General features: G+C 40.3%; 1 protein-coding gene and 1 long non-coding RNA gene across 29 annotated transcripts in view; both read left to right on the forward strand.

Moving 5' to 3' along the window:
• Positions 1–15670, forward strand: part of LOC310757763 — a 36033-nt gene extending 20363 nt beyond the window's left edge. Inside the window, exons 2-4 of one of the 3 annotated variants that reach the window (XR_014545461.1) lie at positions 13454–13592; positions 14205–14513; positions 15389–15660. This is a non-coding gene — a long non-coding RNA (uncharacterized lncRNA). Of the gene's footprint in view, positions 1–13453; positions 13593–14204 lie in introns of all 3 variants that reach the window. The other 2 variants (XR_014545462.1, XR_014545460.1) reach the window with 2 other exon arrangements.
• Positions 15671–16639: 969 nt separating this feature from the next.
• The window catches only part of CD44 (CD44 molecule (IN blood group)), a 69833-nt gene continuing 69568 nt past the window's right edge, over positions 16640–16904 (forward strand). For 11 of the 26 annotated variants that reach the window (XM_083601552.1, XM_083601533.1, XM_083601534.1 and 8 more), the window contains exon 1: positions 16641–16899. In XM_083601552.1, the coding sequence (XP_083457678.1) occupies positions 16833–16899 (67 nt within the window). In that variant the 5' untranslated portion in view covers positions 16641–16832. Of the gene's footprint in view, positions 16900–16904 lie in introns of all 26 variants that reach the window. The other 15 variants (XM_083601539.1, XM_083601540.1, XM_083601538.1 and 12 more) reach the window with 5 other exon arrangements.

Raw genomic sequence — 16904 nt, forward strand, 5'->3', positions numbered from 1 at the left:
GTATGAATGTGTGTACTAGACTCCATACCAATATTTCAGTCTTCAGTAGAGTTGTTTTTGTGTGGGCAGAAAGCTAAAAACAGGCTAGATGACTCTCTTCCTGGCCAATGTTCTGCTCTTGACCTTCTGTATGCATTGAAGTGCTTATTGTAGTCAGAAAGGAGTCTGCTTCCATAATCAAAAGTTAAAGATCTTTTGTATTAATTGGATGAAATTGGTATTGTTATAACGAGGCTGCTATTGGAATGATATCGGAAAATCAATAAAAATGTATTAAAAAAAAACAATTAAAGATCTTGTGCCAAATTGTCATTCCCCACCCCCCCCGTCTGTCAGACGGACTATTTGTCCAAGTTTAGTACAGTAAGAGAGCCAGTGTGGTGTAGTGGTTAAAGAGTGGTAGTCTCGTAATCTGGTGAACTGGGTTCACATCTCCACTCCTCCACATGCAGCTGCTGGGTGACCTTGGGCCAGTCACACTTCTTTGAAGTCTCTCAGCCCCACTCACCTCACAGGGTGTTTGTTGTGGGGGAGGAAGGGAAAGGAGAATGTTAGCCGCTTTGAGACTCCTGAAGGGGAGTGAAAGGCAAGATAGCAAATCCAAACTCTTCTTCTTCTTCTAGTAAATAGTTCCTTTACCTAGTATTAAGCTGCAGAATGCATGCTAGGTTTTCCAGTGTGGCACAAGATCCAAACATCATTTAGCAATCATCATGCTGCCTGAATTTAATAAAATTGCTCCCCCTTCTAGAGACAACTCTTTAAAGTCTTGCTGCACTGTTCCAATTCCTGCCTTCCTCTGTCACCTCAACACACACCATGGTGCCCCTGAAGGCAGATCGCTTCACTCTGCTATCCTTACACAATGATTATCATCATAGTGATTTCTTGGGGGTAGTAAATGCAATATATTATTCATAATGCCAAGTCATTAACAATCTCCTTCTAGCTTCCCAGAATAGCTGGCAGATTACGGTAAATTTGACAATAGGGACTTTACTGAACAGAAGTGGAAGCAAGAAACTAACTCAATTTTGAAGCTGAACTTGGTGTAGACATTAAGGATATTGAATGATTCATTTTTACTGAGAGCCTAAGCAGCTGCCTGCTGTGTCTGTGATTTCATGGCTGTTACACTATGTAAGTGCAGATGGAAATTCTAATCCTGAGAGATTCCCAGTTTTCACCATTTTCACCAATTTAAATGGGTGGGCCTATCTTTCCATGGTAAAGCTGTGGGACCTTAGTACAGAATTTGTTCTGCATGAAATAATGTGTTGTGGTTGTTCCATATCAGAACAGTCCCCTTTCAAAGTCACTAACCGTTCACCATTCATACAATATTAATATTTGTAATCCATCTCATTCTTTTGTCTTGGCCCAAAGCTTCTTTCTGTTTCAAAAATCAGGATACATACTTATGACTGAACATATTTTCACCTTTAAAAGGAGGGGTGGGGAACCACAGGCCCAGGGCCTGAATGTGGCCCTCCTGGCCTTCCTATCTGGCCCTTGGACTATCCTCAGACTACATCCCCGCCTCTAGAAAGCTTGGTTTGTATGTGGAAACGTTCATTTCAGTTCCTACTTAGCTATGTAACTCAGCGTGGAAGGTACTGTCATAGACTAACTTAGTACACTTGGTTGGGAACTAAATGCTGTTCTGGGTTTCTCAAAAGAAGAGTGAGGTAGAAATGTTAACAAACACAACAAATAACTACACCGTAGCCCTGTGAAATCTGTTTAATTGAATCAGCTAATTGTGCCGAATGTACCATTCAGTAGCACTTCCTGTGTTCTTAGTTATGTTAAATCCTCCGATGGCATTCCAGGCTCAGGTGTGCATTGGCCTTTAGTGCAGGTGCTTCTAGCAATTTAGGATTATCATAACATATATTATTAACCTCCTTATAAATTAATTTAAGACAAAGCCACTTCCAAATTACCCGCTGAAATTAAAGAACTTGTGCCCACACGTTGCTGGTCTGACTTTGCATGCTCCAGTAAAGCTTTACATCAAAGCAAATCTTGGTTCAGTTTTACAAGTAGATAAATTCAGAAGGTTTTGTTTGTTTATTTATTTAAAGGAACGTTTCTGTTGTTAGCATGTTATCAGAAGCACTACAGAATATAAATGCATGCCCGTGAAGGATGTATTTTAAACTGTGTATCAGTATGCGTGCAAAATAGCAGATATAAAGGCACATATAATCTCACGGTTCTGGGTAAATTTAACCACATGTAGACTTCTTCCTTCCTTTTTCTGACTTAAAATTCGAGCATCAACAGGAAAAGAAACCCAAGATGACTAATGCTGTTGACTTGATAGTCCTTAAATTATACCTTTTTTTAAAAAAAAAAAAAGGCCTGGAAGCAACAGCTGAAATGGAATTTGAAATATAGTTGCTCTATTTTAGCACACATTGCCCCATGAACAACAATGACCCAACCAGAATTACGTGTTTACCTGTCTCCTTCTGTGCATTTTCAAATGCTGGATGTTGCTTAAGGGATATTTAATTACACTACAATCCTATGCATCTTTAGTTAGAAGGAAGTCCCACACAGTTCAATGAGCCCTCCTCTCATTTTGAATATCCCATGTTTTGTAATTTGAATCACATTTGAATATATTATATTTCATTATTTATTGCAGACCCTCCACATGTCCCTATTTTCCAGGGGCAGTCCTGGATTTACAGAAGCCGTCCCAGTTTCTGATTTGATTCCAGAATGTCCTGCTTTTCCTTAGGACGTCTCTATTTTCATTGGATAAATATTGGAGGGTATGAAGTTATGCCTCCCCGGAGCCTAGGAGATAAGTAACTATACAACCTTTAAAAGACATCTGAAAGCAACTCTGTATAGGGAAGTTTTTTAATGTTTAATGATTTATTATGTTTTTATATATGTTGGAAGTCACCCAGAGTGGCTGGGGCAACGTGGACAGAGTAATAATAATAATAATAATAATAATAATAATAGCAACAACAACAACAAAACAACAACAACCTATAGCACTGAAACTTAAACAGTATTAAATATAAGCCATCAAAAATATTACATCCATAGGTTTTTAATTACAATTCATTTCAGTTTAAAATGTTTCCTTTCCTGCATCAATACCATTCACAAGAAACGAACTCTTGATTTTAGCCTTTGCTAAAATAATGCTATTTATCGGATATTTAAAAGAAACTTCCAACTACTTAAAATCTCATATTCACCATAAATTTCTAATCATTTGGAATAAGGCATTGCAAAACAAATTGTGTAACCTTGCCCTCTCTTTGTTTCTGTTTAATTAAAGCTCTGCTGTTCTCATCTGATGTGCAATAAGTTGACTATAATAGAACAGTTTGACTTTCAAACCCTTGGCAAAGTTATTTCTTTCTTTTCCTGACTTGTCATGTAGTTACATGAATCTGAAAGACAGGATTGGACTAGGAGGAGATGTGAAACGTGTGTTGTTCATTTGGAAATAAAATTGCTTGTAAACCCTGAAGCTAATTTAGATTCAGTTTCAAAGGTCTTTATCTCATATGTAAATAGGTGCTTCTTTTATGTAGCAAGTAAAGACCTGTACAATTTCATAGAATGGAAGAGGGGAGGTTTCTGAGCCTAGCACACCATGATTGGTGGTTCCCTGTGAAACATGCTGGGCCCATCTTTCGACTTTGGTGGCAGATGTTACTTTTATGTGGCCTCGTTTTGCCCGTAGAAGTCAATACATGCCCCCAACAGAGCAGGGTGGGTATGTATCAAGTACTTATCCATGTATTTTCATGACTGAGAATCACTAAAGCAGCTATTTGGTGTGATGCTGGCACCAGATCTCGTTTTTAAAGATGATTGAGCTTGACACTACCTCCATGAATTATTATTTTTTTAGTTTAGTTTAGTAGTAGTTGTTATTGTTCTTATTTAGCAGTTTGGTGTGTGGCTGTCATGCTTCAGCAGGTGTTCTCCAGGGAAGTAAAAGCCTCTTACCAAGACACTCAAAGAGAAAGCCATGATGATGCATAGGGTTGCCATATTTCAAAAAGTGAAAATCTGGACACAAAATGAAGTTATTAAGCCCCCCTTTTTTTGGAAAATTTGCAAAAAACCAAAACCCAATAGTTCTTATACGGGCTGCCATACGCTTGGGTTTCCCTGGACATTTTACCTGATTCACGGAAATTCTTCCCGGATGCTATTTTCGACAGACGAATCCCGGATATGTCTGGGAAATTCTGGACATATGGTAGCCCTAATGATGCAGCACTGTCCAGACAAACGTGGTCAAGCACAGGGAATCAGTTAAGGTGCAAAGTGTATCCAAAGGCCAGGCCAGAAGGCCAAAGGTAATTCAACACCAGAGTTAATCCAGTCAAGGTGCAGCACAGCAAGGAGGGGCAACCTGTGTTGTTCTCAGCAGTTGGAAGACTCAAATAGGAGACCTGATGTACTTTGACTTTTCAGAACATAGCCCAACCACAGTTGCTGCTGGTGGTGAAGGTGTTTGAGAGATTCCTTGCTCTTGAGGAGATCCCTGACTCTCAACAAGTCCTCTTCACCAGAGTCGTACAACTAGTCTGGGCCTGTACAGTACTATGTCGTAGCTCAGACCTAGTGACACCAGTGTTCTTGAGGGCCAGAGGGTGGCTCAGTCTCTTCTGACAATACCCATGATTTTTCCGCTGGTCTCTCTCCTGCCCAAGGGCCCCTCAAGGGGTTATCAGCACAGACCCTAGGAGGCCCTGTGTGCTTCCCAAAGTCCTTGGCCTGTGAGAACTCTGGTATGTCCCCTCACAACTTTGTGTCCATTACAAGTCAGGGCTAGCAAAGGTACTTTAATTTAGTGGCAACCCCTTGCATGCTGAGTAAAGTTGGCTGGGAGAGAGAGAGAGAGGTTAAGGTGGTGAGGAGGGAGAGGTCTTCCACCTCTGAAGGGAAAGAGCCACTTCATGACAATTTGGTTGTGGGTCTAGAACAGTGCTTCCCAAACTTTTCCCCCATGGACCACTTGAAAATTGCTTGAAGGTCTTAATGTTTTTTGGTGTGTTTTTTTTTTTGCCTGTTAGAACAATTGTAATGTACTGTGTTCGCTGCTATATGACTTTTAATTTTATTTTTACAAACATGCCACAGACCACCTGAATGAAGCTCATGGAGCACTAGTGGTTTGGACACTCCACAGTTTGGGAACTCCCGAGTTTATGAATTTTACCTTAAAGATGTGCATGGTTTCTGTACTCCCCCAGTTCCCATTCTTGTACTTTCTTTGGTTGTTGTACTTTCTTCTTTAATTAACCTTTCTTTTAACACTGTGACTGCTTGGGGCATCTTGACAATGCATTTGCATTTGTCTTCCCTCCAATACCTCTCTAGGTGTTCTTTCATAGTTTACATTCTGAAAAATACTGATTTCTGCCTGGAGAGACCACATATCCAGAATAGCATTTTCTAAAGGAGAGGTTTGCAGCTACCCGACATGATTCATTTTAACAGCAACATCTCTAATATAAAACATAAGGAAATGTTTGTTTAGCTAGAATGCAATTACCTGGACTGGCAGATGGCCAGTATTCCAGCATTTATAAGTACACCTACCTCATTCCTCCCAAATGTACTCATTTAGAAAGGAAAGCATTTTGATAGATATGGTGCCAATTTTTAATGAGAGCTACCTGCTGCTCGTGTTTACTCAATATGTGTACCAGTGGTAGTGCAGGTAACCATCAGGCAATATAACATGGGCCCACAGTCCCTGCCTTAGTTGACTAGCAATACATGCTGTATGCAAAGGAGATCCTTCACCACGAAGGATGTGAGTTTGTTTCAAAAATGAGAACCCCATCTTTCCACCATGCTGGTGTCCAAGATGGCTCCTCCAAGGTGTTTCTTCTTTCGGTCCCCAAATGATGATGATGATTTATTAAATTTATGTACTGCCTTTTATCCAAGGATCCCAGGGCAGTTCGCAGATGGGGAATACACTTCTCTCCTGAAATCCAAAGGCAAGAGGTGTTTTACGCCATCTAGATGTAAAAATGTACCTTGTCTGTTTCTGAAAACTGCTTATTTTGATAATAAAATTTACCAAGCACCACAACTTTCCATAGCCTCTCAAAAGGATAGTGTCAGGCCCCACGGTCGTAGTGATAAACATGTTGCTCGGGAACAGAGCACTTGATTTGCCTCCAGAAGGTTAGAAAATTAGGTTTGCAGAGATTACCATAGAAATTAGGGTGGGAGAGTTATCTGTCAATGCATGGACATCTAGGCTGATTAAAAGCAATATGTACCTTGAATAGTGCCTAGTTTCTCTTCTGGTTTCTCCCAGATTTCGTGTTTGTTTCTTCCAGCTTTTGTGTTTGTTTTTGTTTTTGCCCTCTGACTAGACCTTGATCCCATGAGACGTCTTGACCCCGAATTACAGCTCTTGGCCTTACATTAGGTTTGATTTATTCTCATAGGTGCCTGTTCTGTTTCGGAACACCTGGTGCTGCCGCTGACTCAGCTGACCTTTAACCAACCTTGTCTACACCATTCATCTTGACATTATACATACACGCAGAGCTAAGGTGCAGACTTTGTACATAAATAGCAGAATTCTTTCCATGTAAATTTGCTGTTGCGAAATCAATGACAATTCACAACGTATCTGTGGTATTACTGGGTATCAATGAACATTTCGGACAATTCATTATCTCTCTAAATTTTGGCTTACAGGTTTCAATAAAACAATATAAAGTAGCAGTCATGAAAGCACATAATAGAATAGTAACAAAGAAACAGTACATAAAAAACAACTTGTCAAGAGAAGCATCAAAATGAATCATATTCGGCACAGCAGCAAAATGCTGAACTGAAATAAACATGTCTTAACTGCCCTGTGAAAGGAGCAGTGATTGAACCAGTAAATCTTCCCTATGGAGAGCAGTTCATTGTCTGAACACCACTACCCAAAATTGTATACAAGGATTTAGGATTTAGAAGCCGATGCCAGCGATTCAGTACCAATTCATAAGCTCCTTTGCATGGTTTACCTCCTTGTATACTACTAAAAAGGTAAAGGTAAAGGACCCCTGAATGATTAAGTTCAGCCATTCAGACCCTGAATGGTTAAGACTATGGGGTTGTGGTGCTCATCTTGCTTTCAGGCTGAGGGAGCCGGCATATGTCCACAGCTAGCTTTCTGGGTCATGTGGCCAGCATGAATAAACAACTTCTGGCGCAATGGAACACTGTGACGGAAGCCAGAGAGCACGGAAACACCTATTACCTTTCCACCGCAGTGGTACCTATTTATCTACTTGCACTGGTGTGCTTTCAAACTGCTAGGTTGGCAGGAGCTGGGACAGAGCAACGGGAGCTCACTCCGTCGCGGGGATTCGAAGAAGAATGGCAGATGAAGTTGATGGACTACATGGAACTGGCGGAAATGACTGGCAGAATCTGAGACCAGGGAGAAGAGTCGGTGGAAGAAGATTGGAAAAAAATTTAAAGTTTATTTACAGAAATACTGTAAAATTAATGAATGTTAGAAGGATGCTGGAATGAAGCTATATGGCTTTAGCAGAAATGTTATAAAGAATTAAGTAAAAATAAATTGTTAATGGGCCAAAGTGGAAAAATTAAGGTTAGATTGTGTTAAGATAAATTATAGAACAAAAATTGAGAAAGATGGAAAGGATTTGCTGAAATAGCTAACTGAATTAGAATACAAAAAAGGGAGGTGTGAGGAGGTTGATGAAACAAGTAAATGAAAGACAAATATATGGAAATATTGGGTGTGTTTTTAATTGTTTTTGCTTTTCTTTTTGTTTTGCTGTATTGTTTTTTTGTTTTTTTCTATGTATTGTAATGTATTGATTTGTTTTGTTTAACTTTTCATTTTTTCTTTCTTCTTCTTTCTGTAATCCTTAAACTTTTAATAAATATTATTTTTTAAAAAACAACAAACTGCTAGGTTGGCAGGAGCTGGGACAGAGCAACGGGAGCTCACTCCGTCGCGGGGATTCGAACCACCAACCTCCCGATCAGCAAGCCCAAGAGGCTCAGTGGTTTAGACCACAGCATCATCTGTTTCCCTTGTACAGTCATACCTCGAGTTGAATGTGCTTCGGGTTGAGCGCGTTTGAGTTGTGATCTGCGGCAACCCGGAAGTAACGGAGTGTGTTACTTCCAGGTTTCGCCGCTCGCGCATGCGCAGATGCTCAAAATGATGTCATGCGCATGCGCGGAAGTGGCGAAATGCGACCCGCGCACGCGCAGACGCACTGTTGCATCTTGCGTTCCGTTTGGGATGCGAACGGGGCTCCGGAACGGATCCCGTTCGCATCCCAAGGTACCACTGTATACTACTATGCTAGTGATGTCACATGTTTTATGTGAAGGTCCAATTGCACAGAAGCCCTGTTTTATCTTATATCTTTCAAATAAAAGGAAGGGAAGAACAATGGTGTCAACAGGTCTTTGCATGATCAGGTGTGTGGAAGCTTCAGCTCTTATATTAGGTCATCTACATGGTGGACAAAAGGTAAACACCTTCCTTCCATTACCTGAAAGATCAGGTAATGTAACCTGAGATTCTCTGTTTCTGTCACCAGTTATAACATTTATTTTCTAGCCAGGGATTCAGAAGTTTGGTGTTGGTTTTGTTTTCACTATCTTGAAATGTTGGTGCTGGCCGAGCACTTGACTGTTTTTCAGAACAAAGAATGTAATAATGTAATGTAATAATGATTTTTCTGGGATATGAGCTTTTGTATTTGTAGGGTGTTTATGTGTGTGCATATATGTGCACTAACAGTTTGCTTTGAATTCATCATGGGAAAGAAATATAAGTGAAAGGGCCTTTTCAGTTGTGGCTCCTTGTTATGGAACACCCTCCCTAGTGAGGTCTACATGGCACCTTTGTTGACATCTTTTCAGTCAGGTAGAAACTTACCCTTTTCCCAGGCTTTTGGTGGACTATAATGTTGTTATCTGCTCTTAATGGCGTGCTGAAGTTTTCTGCTGCTGCTGCTATGGAAGATTGCCTTGTGTATTTTTTATGACCTGCGTGTGTTTTTGTGTCAATGTGTTTCTATTATAATGTGTTTTTATTTCTGTTTATGTTAAAAATCTCTTGGAGATGCTTTTTGTAACAAGTAACCGAAAACACTTATTATTATTAATAATGATCCCAATTCATGTTATATTTCCTTCTCAGTGCATAACTTAAAATTTAGGAGATTTACCTGTATAGAAAAGGCAGACTTTTGATTTTTATTCCGGGAAATAATGGTGTATTTATTTAAAAATATTGTATTGATTTTTCAAAATAACATGGCATAGCGATCTCCCCCTGCAATCCCTTCCCACATGCTCTAAACAAAGGATGATGGTGCATTTCTGAAATCTTTTGCAGATTTCAGAAACGCAGATCAATAGATAGATGATAGATAGATAGATGATAGATAGACACACACAAGCATGAACAAAAAAGGGCTAGTTGTTTTCCTTGTACCAACATTATTAGAAAAAAAATACATATTCAAATTCTTTTTTAAAATCTTATTCTGTCCATCACATGAGTCACTTGTGTTTTATTTAACTCAACACTGCATGTAACCAGTTATTACCTGAGTCAGTGGAAACAAGTGGATGTCTATTATTTTCTCTAAACATACAATGTTATTCGTTTGCTTTCCTCCTACACTGGGGTCACATGCTGAAGATCTGATACAGTGCCTGTTTCTACACAACCTGTGTATAGTCTAGTGAAGTGTTATAACAAAAACAAGGGGGTTGAATTATCATTCTTGCATTTTTTGGCACGTGGCATAAACAAAGCTGTAATAGTTAATGGAGTTGCACCCAGTCATACTGTATAATAAGTAAAAGACACACATGGATCTAAGAAGAATTTACTTCCTCTGGCTTTGTTTTTTGTAAGAATGTACTTCAGCTTCAGGTTGCTTTGGATTTCAGCAGGTAACCAAAAGTCTTTTCTTTGTCTCCAGCATCCAACAACACCCGCCCCCCAAAATCATTAAAGTCCTGTGGAGCTTTTTGGTTTTAACCCCTTTTTTCTACTTACCAACTGAAACAAAGCTTAACGTTGCAATCCTTTGCACACTTTCTTGAGAGTAAGGCTGTTTAAATGGCCCTGTTTACTCTGCATGCAGTGTGCTTCAACCACTGGTTTGAAAAGTGGTGTACACATGAAGTTAGCCACAATCCTTATCTCACCGGTTCTCGCCCCACTCTCAGCGGTTATGTGGTCCCCAAGAGATGGCGAATGTGTTCCTTGAGGAAGGGGGAGGGGGAACTTGCCCACTGCTGTTAGAGGTTCATTTTAGATTTTTCTGTGGCAGGTTCAAAGCAATTGCTGGGGGAAAGAGGGATAAGTCAGGGGCTTCTCTGAGGACCTACAGTGGAAAACACATTATTTTATTTCTGCACTATATAGTAATCTAGTCAGTTTCTCCATAATAGATTTTGGATTGCTTCATGTATTACCATTTTGTTCTTTGGCTGGGAGCCAATGCTTGTGTACAAAATAAAAGTACACAGTGTCATTCATGAATGATGTTTACAAGAGGAAATAATGACTTTGTTTCCAAAATGCATATAACATCCAACTATCCAACTATGAGTCCATCTACAGTGGTACCTCGGGTTAAGTACTTAATTCGTTCCGGAGGTCTGTTCTTAACCTGAAACTGTTCTTAACCTGAAGTGCCACTTTAGCTAATGGGGCCTCCTGCTGCTGCCAAGCCACCGGAGCACGATTTCTGTTCTCATCCTGAAGCAAAGTTCTTAACCTGAAGCACTATTTCTGGGTTAGCGGAGTCTGTAACCTGAAGCATATGTAACCTGAAGCGTATGTAACACGAGGTACCACTGTATTGGTTCTTTTAACCCAGTTCTGTGTACTGTGACTGGCAGTCTCTTTGAAGGTTCTCCAGCAGTTTCCTTGCCATTCTGCTATTGATTGATTGATTGATGTTTCTATATTGCTTTTCATTCAAATGAATCCCAAAGTGGCTTACAAAAAATAATTAACATTAGTGTAACAGAACATCACAAATATAGCATAAATCATATAGAATAATTAGCAAATTGTCTGTAAAGCAGTTACAAACCATGAATAAAACAATTACCATCTATGAAACACTATTAACAAAAAACCTAAAAATAAGCTAAACATCAGAATTACACCAAAAATCATATTATAGGATTCACAAAGTACTATATCATTCATGATCTTGAAAACAATATTAACAACATTAAGAAAATAGCAACCAGGAAACTAAGCCCTGTTGAATTTTAACACATACTCTCCCTGCCGCCATGACTCACGATTCTTTCATGGGAGCAATTACTCTACATGTAAAGCACAAGCTCTGCTTGGCAAGTAGAAGGTACTAAATGCTGGCTTCCACAAATAACATGAAAGCAGCATGTGAAAAAGGATGTCGTTGACAGGCAATGATAATAAGTTACAGTTACAATGCAATCCTCTGTGCGTTTGGAGGTAAGTACCATTGTGTTGAACAGACTTACATTCCAGGGAAATGTGCCCAGGATTATCGTATTGCTGTGGAAGCCTATATGTGTTTTCAGGAATTTAATGGGATTTACTCCCTGGTAACAATTGCAGCCTGATACACGGGTGTCATTTATCAGTTGTGCTGTGCATGCATGCTTAATAATTTCTTGAGAACACCATTTACAAACACAAAGTAGTCCATCGTAAGGGATGCGACAATAGGTGAATGAGGCAGTGGCAAAATGCCTTTGCATATGTGCTGAGTTTGTAAACTGCGTGAGATGGCCCGAGAGCCATCCTTTGGCCCACACTTCATTATATTGAAAGGAAATTTAAAGGGGTGGTATAAGAACAGCCGTTGAAATGGTTTCCTCCAGTATTAATTGCAAACTCAGTAAGCTCAGTAAGAAAGGAAACTGGAAGATGTGGAGGTTGTGCAGGATTATTGCTTGTTTCCCTTTTTGAACATAAACTACTGGAGGCCATTGTTCACCTCCTTGCTGCTCTGCAGGACACAGGCCATAAATCACACGTGGGAACAAAGTGGTTGGCAGGACTAGAAATGGATGCCTGGCTTTCCAATAGACTTCTCTGCCTTCAAGTAAACAAAACGGACTGTCTGGCTCAAACCAGCTCAGAGCACACATTCTGTTATGGAAGGCTTTTGGCGCCACAAAGAAAGGGCATTTTTGCTGTGCCATGCAAACCGTTAGTGGAGAAAATAAAATCTAGGCACAGAGAAAAACAACAAAAGAAGCATCAATCTGGGCTCATTTGCAGATGTGAACAAACCTAATATAGGAAGCAGGCCAGACACTCATGAAATTGGCAAGCAGTGCCATGGCAGAGTAATCTAGTGAGAGTTACTTGCACAAAACTACCCTCTTCCCATATGCTAAGCCTGCATTTTAGGACAGCCACATTTGCCAAAAAGGAGGAACAGCACCACCAAAAAAAGAGGGTGAAAGAGAACACAGATTTGCATAGAATTTGCATATTATATGTATAGATGCTGTCTATACATTTAGAAGAAATGCTGTCATTTAGATGGAACTGCAATACATCTTCTCACCATATTGAGGAAGATTTTTGACTAGTTGACTGTGTACCTCCTGTCAAGGTGCTAACTCTTGTTGAGTAACATCAATCTTCTTACTGGCCTTTATTGTTAAACTGAACTTAGACCAAGCAACCTTTCAAATGAGGGCAGATGTCCTTCCTAGTATATCTACACTGCATATTTCAGACACTTCTTTGTGTTCGTGTTTTATTATTTTCACCAACATGTATGAAGTTTTACATAGATATAAATCTAAACAAATTTGAAATAAAAAACATTCAAAATCTCAGGAATCAATAAAAATGGATGCCAGCTAGAAGCTACTGGACAAAATTTATTATCAAAACCATTGCATTCTTTATTTTCTAGGGAGTTATAAATAGTTATATGTTCTGGGCCTTGGTGGGGGGGCGATGAAGTCCTATCTGGTACGATTATTATTAATGCATCCTTTTTAGTCACAGTAAAATTCTTAGGTGAACTTTGGAAACAAAAACAAAATCCCACCTTGTATCCTTTCCCCCCTCTCTTTTTGTAATTGTTATGTATTGGAAATCAATAAAACTGTATATATGTATTTACATTTACATTTTACATTTATTGACGTTACATACTGCCCTATACCTGGAGGTCTCAGGGCGGTTCACAGAACAAAACTATATGTAAAAAAAACTACATGTGTTTTTTAAAAAGTGATATTTGGGTACCTTTTAAACCTGTTTGCATATAGGCAGTCCAATTGTCAACAACCTGATGAATGCTAGGTCAGTTCACTCTCAAGTTTGACATGTTCAGTGCAAGAGAGACAAGCTAAGTGCAGACAGGACTTTGAGTTTCTAATAACTAGAGTGCATTTCTTCTTTCAGTTATTATTTGCCTGGAACAGAATTTATACCAGGACTGGATTTTTACACCATAACTTACAAATTCTAGATTTATCAAGATCATTGTGCTGAGGAAGCTGTCCATGCATGGCACTTGCATGCTTCCTCTGCATATATAAAGGTAAAGGGACCCCTGACCATTAGGTCCAGTCGTGGACGACTCTGGAGTTGCGGCACTCATCTTGCTTTATTGGCTGAGGGAGCTGGCGTACAGCTTCCGGGTCATGTAGCCAGCATGACTAAGCCACTCCTGGCGAACCAGAGGAGCACACAGAAACGCTGTTTACCTTCCCGCCGGACCGGTACCTATTTATCTACTTGCACTTAATGTGCTTTTGAACTGCTAGGTGGGCAGGAGCAGGGACCGAACAACGGGAGCTCACCCCGTCATGGGGATTCGAACCGCCGACCTTCTGATTGGCAAGCCCTAGGCTCTGTGGTTTAACCCACAGCGCCACCCGCATATATAGTGCATATATAGTGAGAGGTAAATTTTAGGTTTGGGGGCAAATATTATTATTATTATTATTATTATTATTATTATTATTATTATTAATTCAACTTATACACCGCCCTATACCTGGAGGTCTTAATTTTAATTGAGAAAACAGCACAAATTAGCTTTATATGTGTCAGGTTCTTCCGCAGCTTTATTTTTAAAAAATTAAACACGCCAAAACATGGGCTATGTGATCACAGATCTTTCACATCATGTTTACTTTTGCCTTGATAGGAATTCACATCTGAACTCGCCTTGAACCTTCCAATGATTTCAAGGATAATACGGCCCCAACTCTTGTCCTTAGCCTAGGTCAATAGTAATTGAAGAAGTACAGAAATTATGATTTATGCTGTCTGGATCAATTGTTCTCAGCTTGAGGGTAGCTTCAGACATGATGAAAAATTAGGCTAGAGGATGCATGAGTAACTAACATTTCCTCTTTGGGGAGGGCTCTTTCAGGTGTAACGTCTGTAGTGGATTATGGCACATATCTACCAAAAAATAAAATAAAAAATAGGTGGCTGTGTACACACTAGCCAGGTTTGTAACACCATTTATTTCATTTCATTTTTATTTTTGCTGAGTCTGGAATTGCTTGTGCTTGTCCTCAGCATGTTGCTTTCAATCTAGACTGATGTTAGCTTGTACTATCTACAAGGGTAGCTGTGGTTACTTGGTGTGCATTTGAAACCTGGCCCTTGATTGGATGATCCATGCCTTTTCGTCTCTGCACATGTCCTGGGTGAATGAAGGTGGCAATCCTGGTATCCGCCCACCCACAACATTGTTGCAGTCTGAAGCCACATACATGTCCAAGCACTCATATACACACTGCTGAGAGGTTTAGGATCTTTGACTGGAGTTATGAAGTGTGCTTGTTATGAATATGCGGTAACCCTAAACCTTATGCCAAAAGAACTTCTCACACCAAAGGAATAAAAAAAGCTTGGCTTCTTATATGAAATACAAGAGACAGAATATAGAAATGCTTCTTCAGACCGCACAATTACAATTTAAGGAGGCAGCAACTCCTACAACACCCATCCACACACCCTTGATCTGAAGGGTGAAAGATTCCCTATGCTGAAGAGCCTACAGAAATGTGGGTGTGGCAATTTTGCCACCAGGGCCCATGCTAAGAGCAAGACATGAGAAGGAAGAATATATCTGTCCTTAAAGTGAAGCAGGTGTGTGTGCTGTTACCTTGGAGCTGGGATTGTTAGCTAACTACTGGGAATGCTGGGGTTGTTAGCTCATGCCTCCAAGGGGGAAGGTAGGGGCTTTGAGACGAGCAATTGCTGCCTCCCCCCCCCATTTCCTGCCTGTTTCTCACCTTGATCATCCTAGTGAGAAAGGGCTAAAAACTGTTGGCCATCCTGTTTGCTTCTCACTCTCTGTGTTTTCCTTTACAAAAGGGCGGAAGAAGTGTGATAGCGAGCAGTTAACTGAACCCGGCCATCTCTTTGTCTGCCTCCTATACCACCATTAGCTTGAAGGTCTTGTCAGGAGTTTGAACTGCTAGCAACTGGATTTGCATGTATTGACCTTCTCAAGGTGTGAAGTGTTTTCTAGAGAGGAGTCCAGTACCAGGTTTGTATCAAGTCAGGATGGAGAATCGCATGTCATGTTTAAGTTATGTCAATCTTATTCTTATGCCATGATCTACAGAGATAAACCATGTCTTAAGTTCAGATTCACACACATCTGTTCACAATGTCATTGGGCAGGTGTGGATACCCCCCCAGCACCCCCAATGCAATGTTTTCAAATGGACACACTGTAGGGTAATGCAAACTCAATGCAATGCAATCAGTTTTTAATTTCAAAATGAAGCTAGTTGCTCAAGAAGCCTTTTCAGAGAGTCTAGATCAGGCATTCCCAAACTTGGCCCTCCAGCTGTTTTGGGACTACAACTCGCATCATCCCTAGCTAACAGGACCAGTGGTCAGGGATGATGGGAACTGTAGTCTCAAAACAGCTGGAAGGCCAAGTTTGGGGATGCCTAGTCTAGATTGTGTGTGAACCACATGGGGGAGGGTACTCAGTATCCATCGATTCTAGAATAACATGTGTGAGAGGTAACCACTTCTGGCGTATGCGCATTTCACTATGGGTTTGATGCGCTGATGTTCACTTTGGATTTTAGCCTCCACAGAGCACAAAAGTATAAATGATAGAAAAGTGGCCTCCCTCTCCCCTTGCTCACGTCTGTGAATTGTGCAAGCAGCTCTTAGCAGAACATTAAAAATAAAATTATATGCTCTTATGTCTTCTGCAGAAGTGACTGGATCAGGATTACTGGCAAACCTACAGAGAAATGTCGTTCTCTGTTTTAACTCTCTACCTTGTGCTGTCAATTCACAAGGAAAAATATATGTATTAAAACGGACGTATATATTAAAGCCTCAGTTATTCCGGATCTTTTGTATAGACTTTAGGTCTTTGATGGCAGCTTCTCTCCTCCTTGCTAAGCATGAAGAATTGCAGACAATTCCCAGCACAGCTGCTCCAGTAAGGCTTCCCTGTGATGAGTAAAAGACATTTGGAGCCTCCACTAATTGCTGCTGGTAACTGCTTACTCATAAGTAGTAGCCTTCTCCCCTCCCCTTTTTTGCCTAGTCACTTTTGTTTCAAGATGGGTGTGACTTTTGATTCCGCTCCCCTCCCTGTTGTGTCACTCCTTCAGTTACTTTGAATTGGAATAAAAACTGCAGCAAACTTCCGACGCTGCCTCTCGGTGCAGACTTAACAAGACGTGGGACCTTTTTTCTCTTTCCTTTTGCTTCCTGCCCCTCCTTTGTGCAGGCAGGGAGAGAGGAGCTCCTTGACTTTTACACATTAACTCGAAGAGAGGAAACAATGGCCAAGGTCTGGTTGGGTGCAGCTGTTGGATTTTACTTGTTGCAGCTTTCTTTAGCCCGGATAGGTAAG

Source organism: Podarcis filfolensis, assembly GCF_964270895.1.
Source record: "Podarcis filfolensis genome assembly, chromosome: 1".
Lineage (NCBI taxonomy): Eukaryota > Metazoa > Chordata > Lepidosauria > Squamata > Lacertidae > Podarcis > Podarcis filfolensis.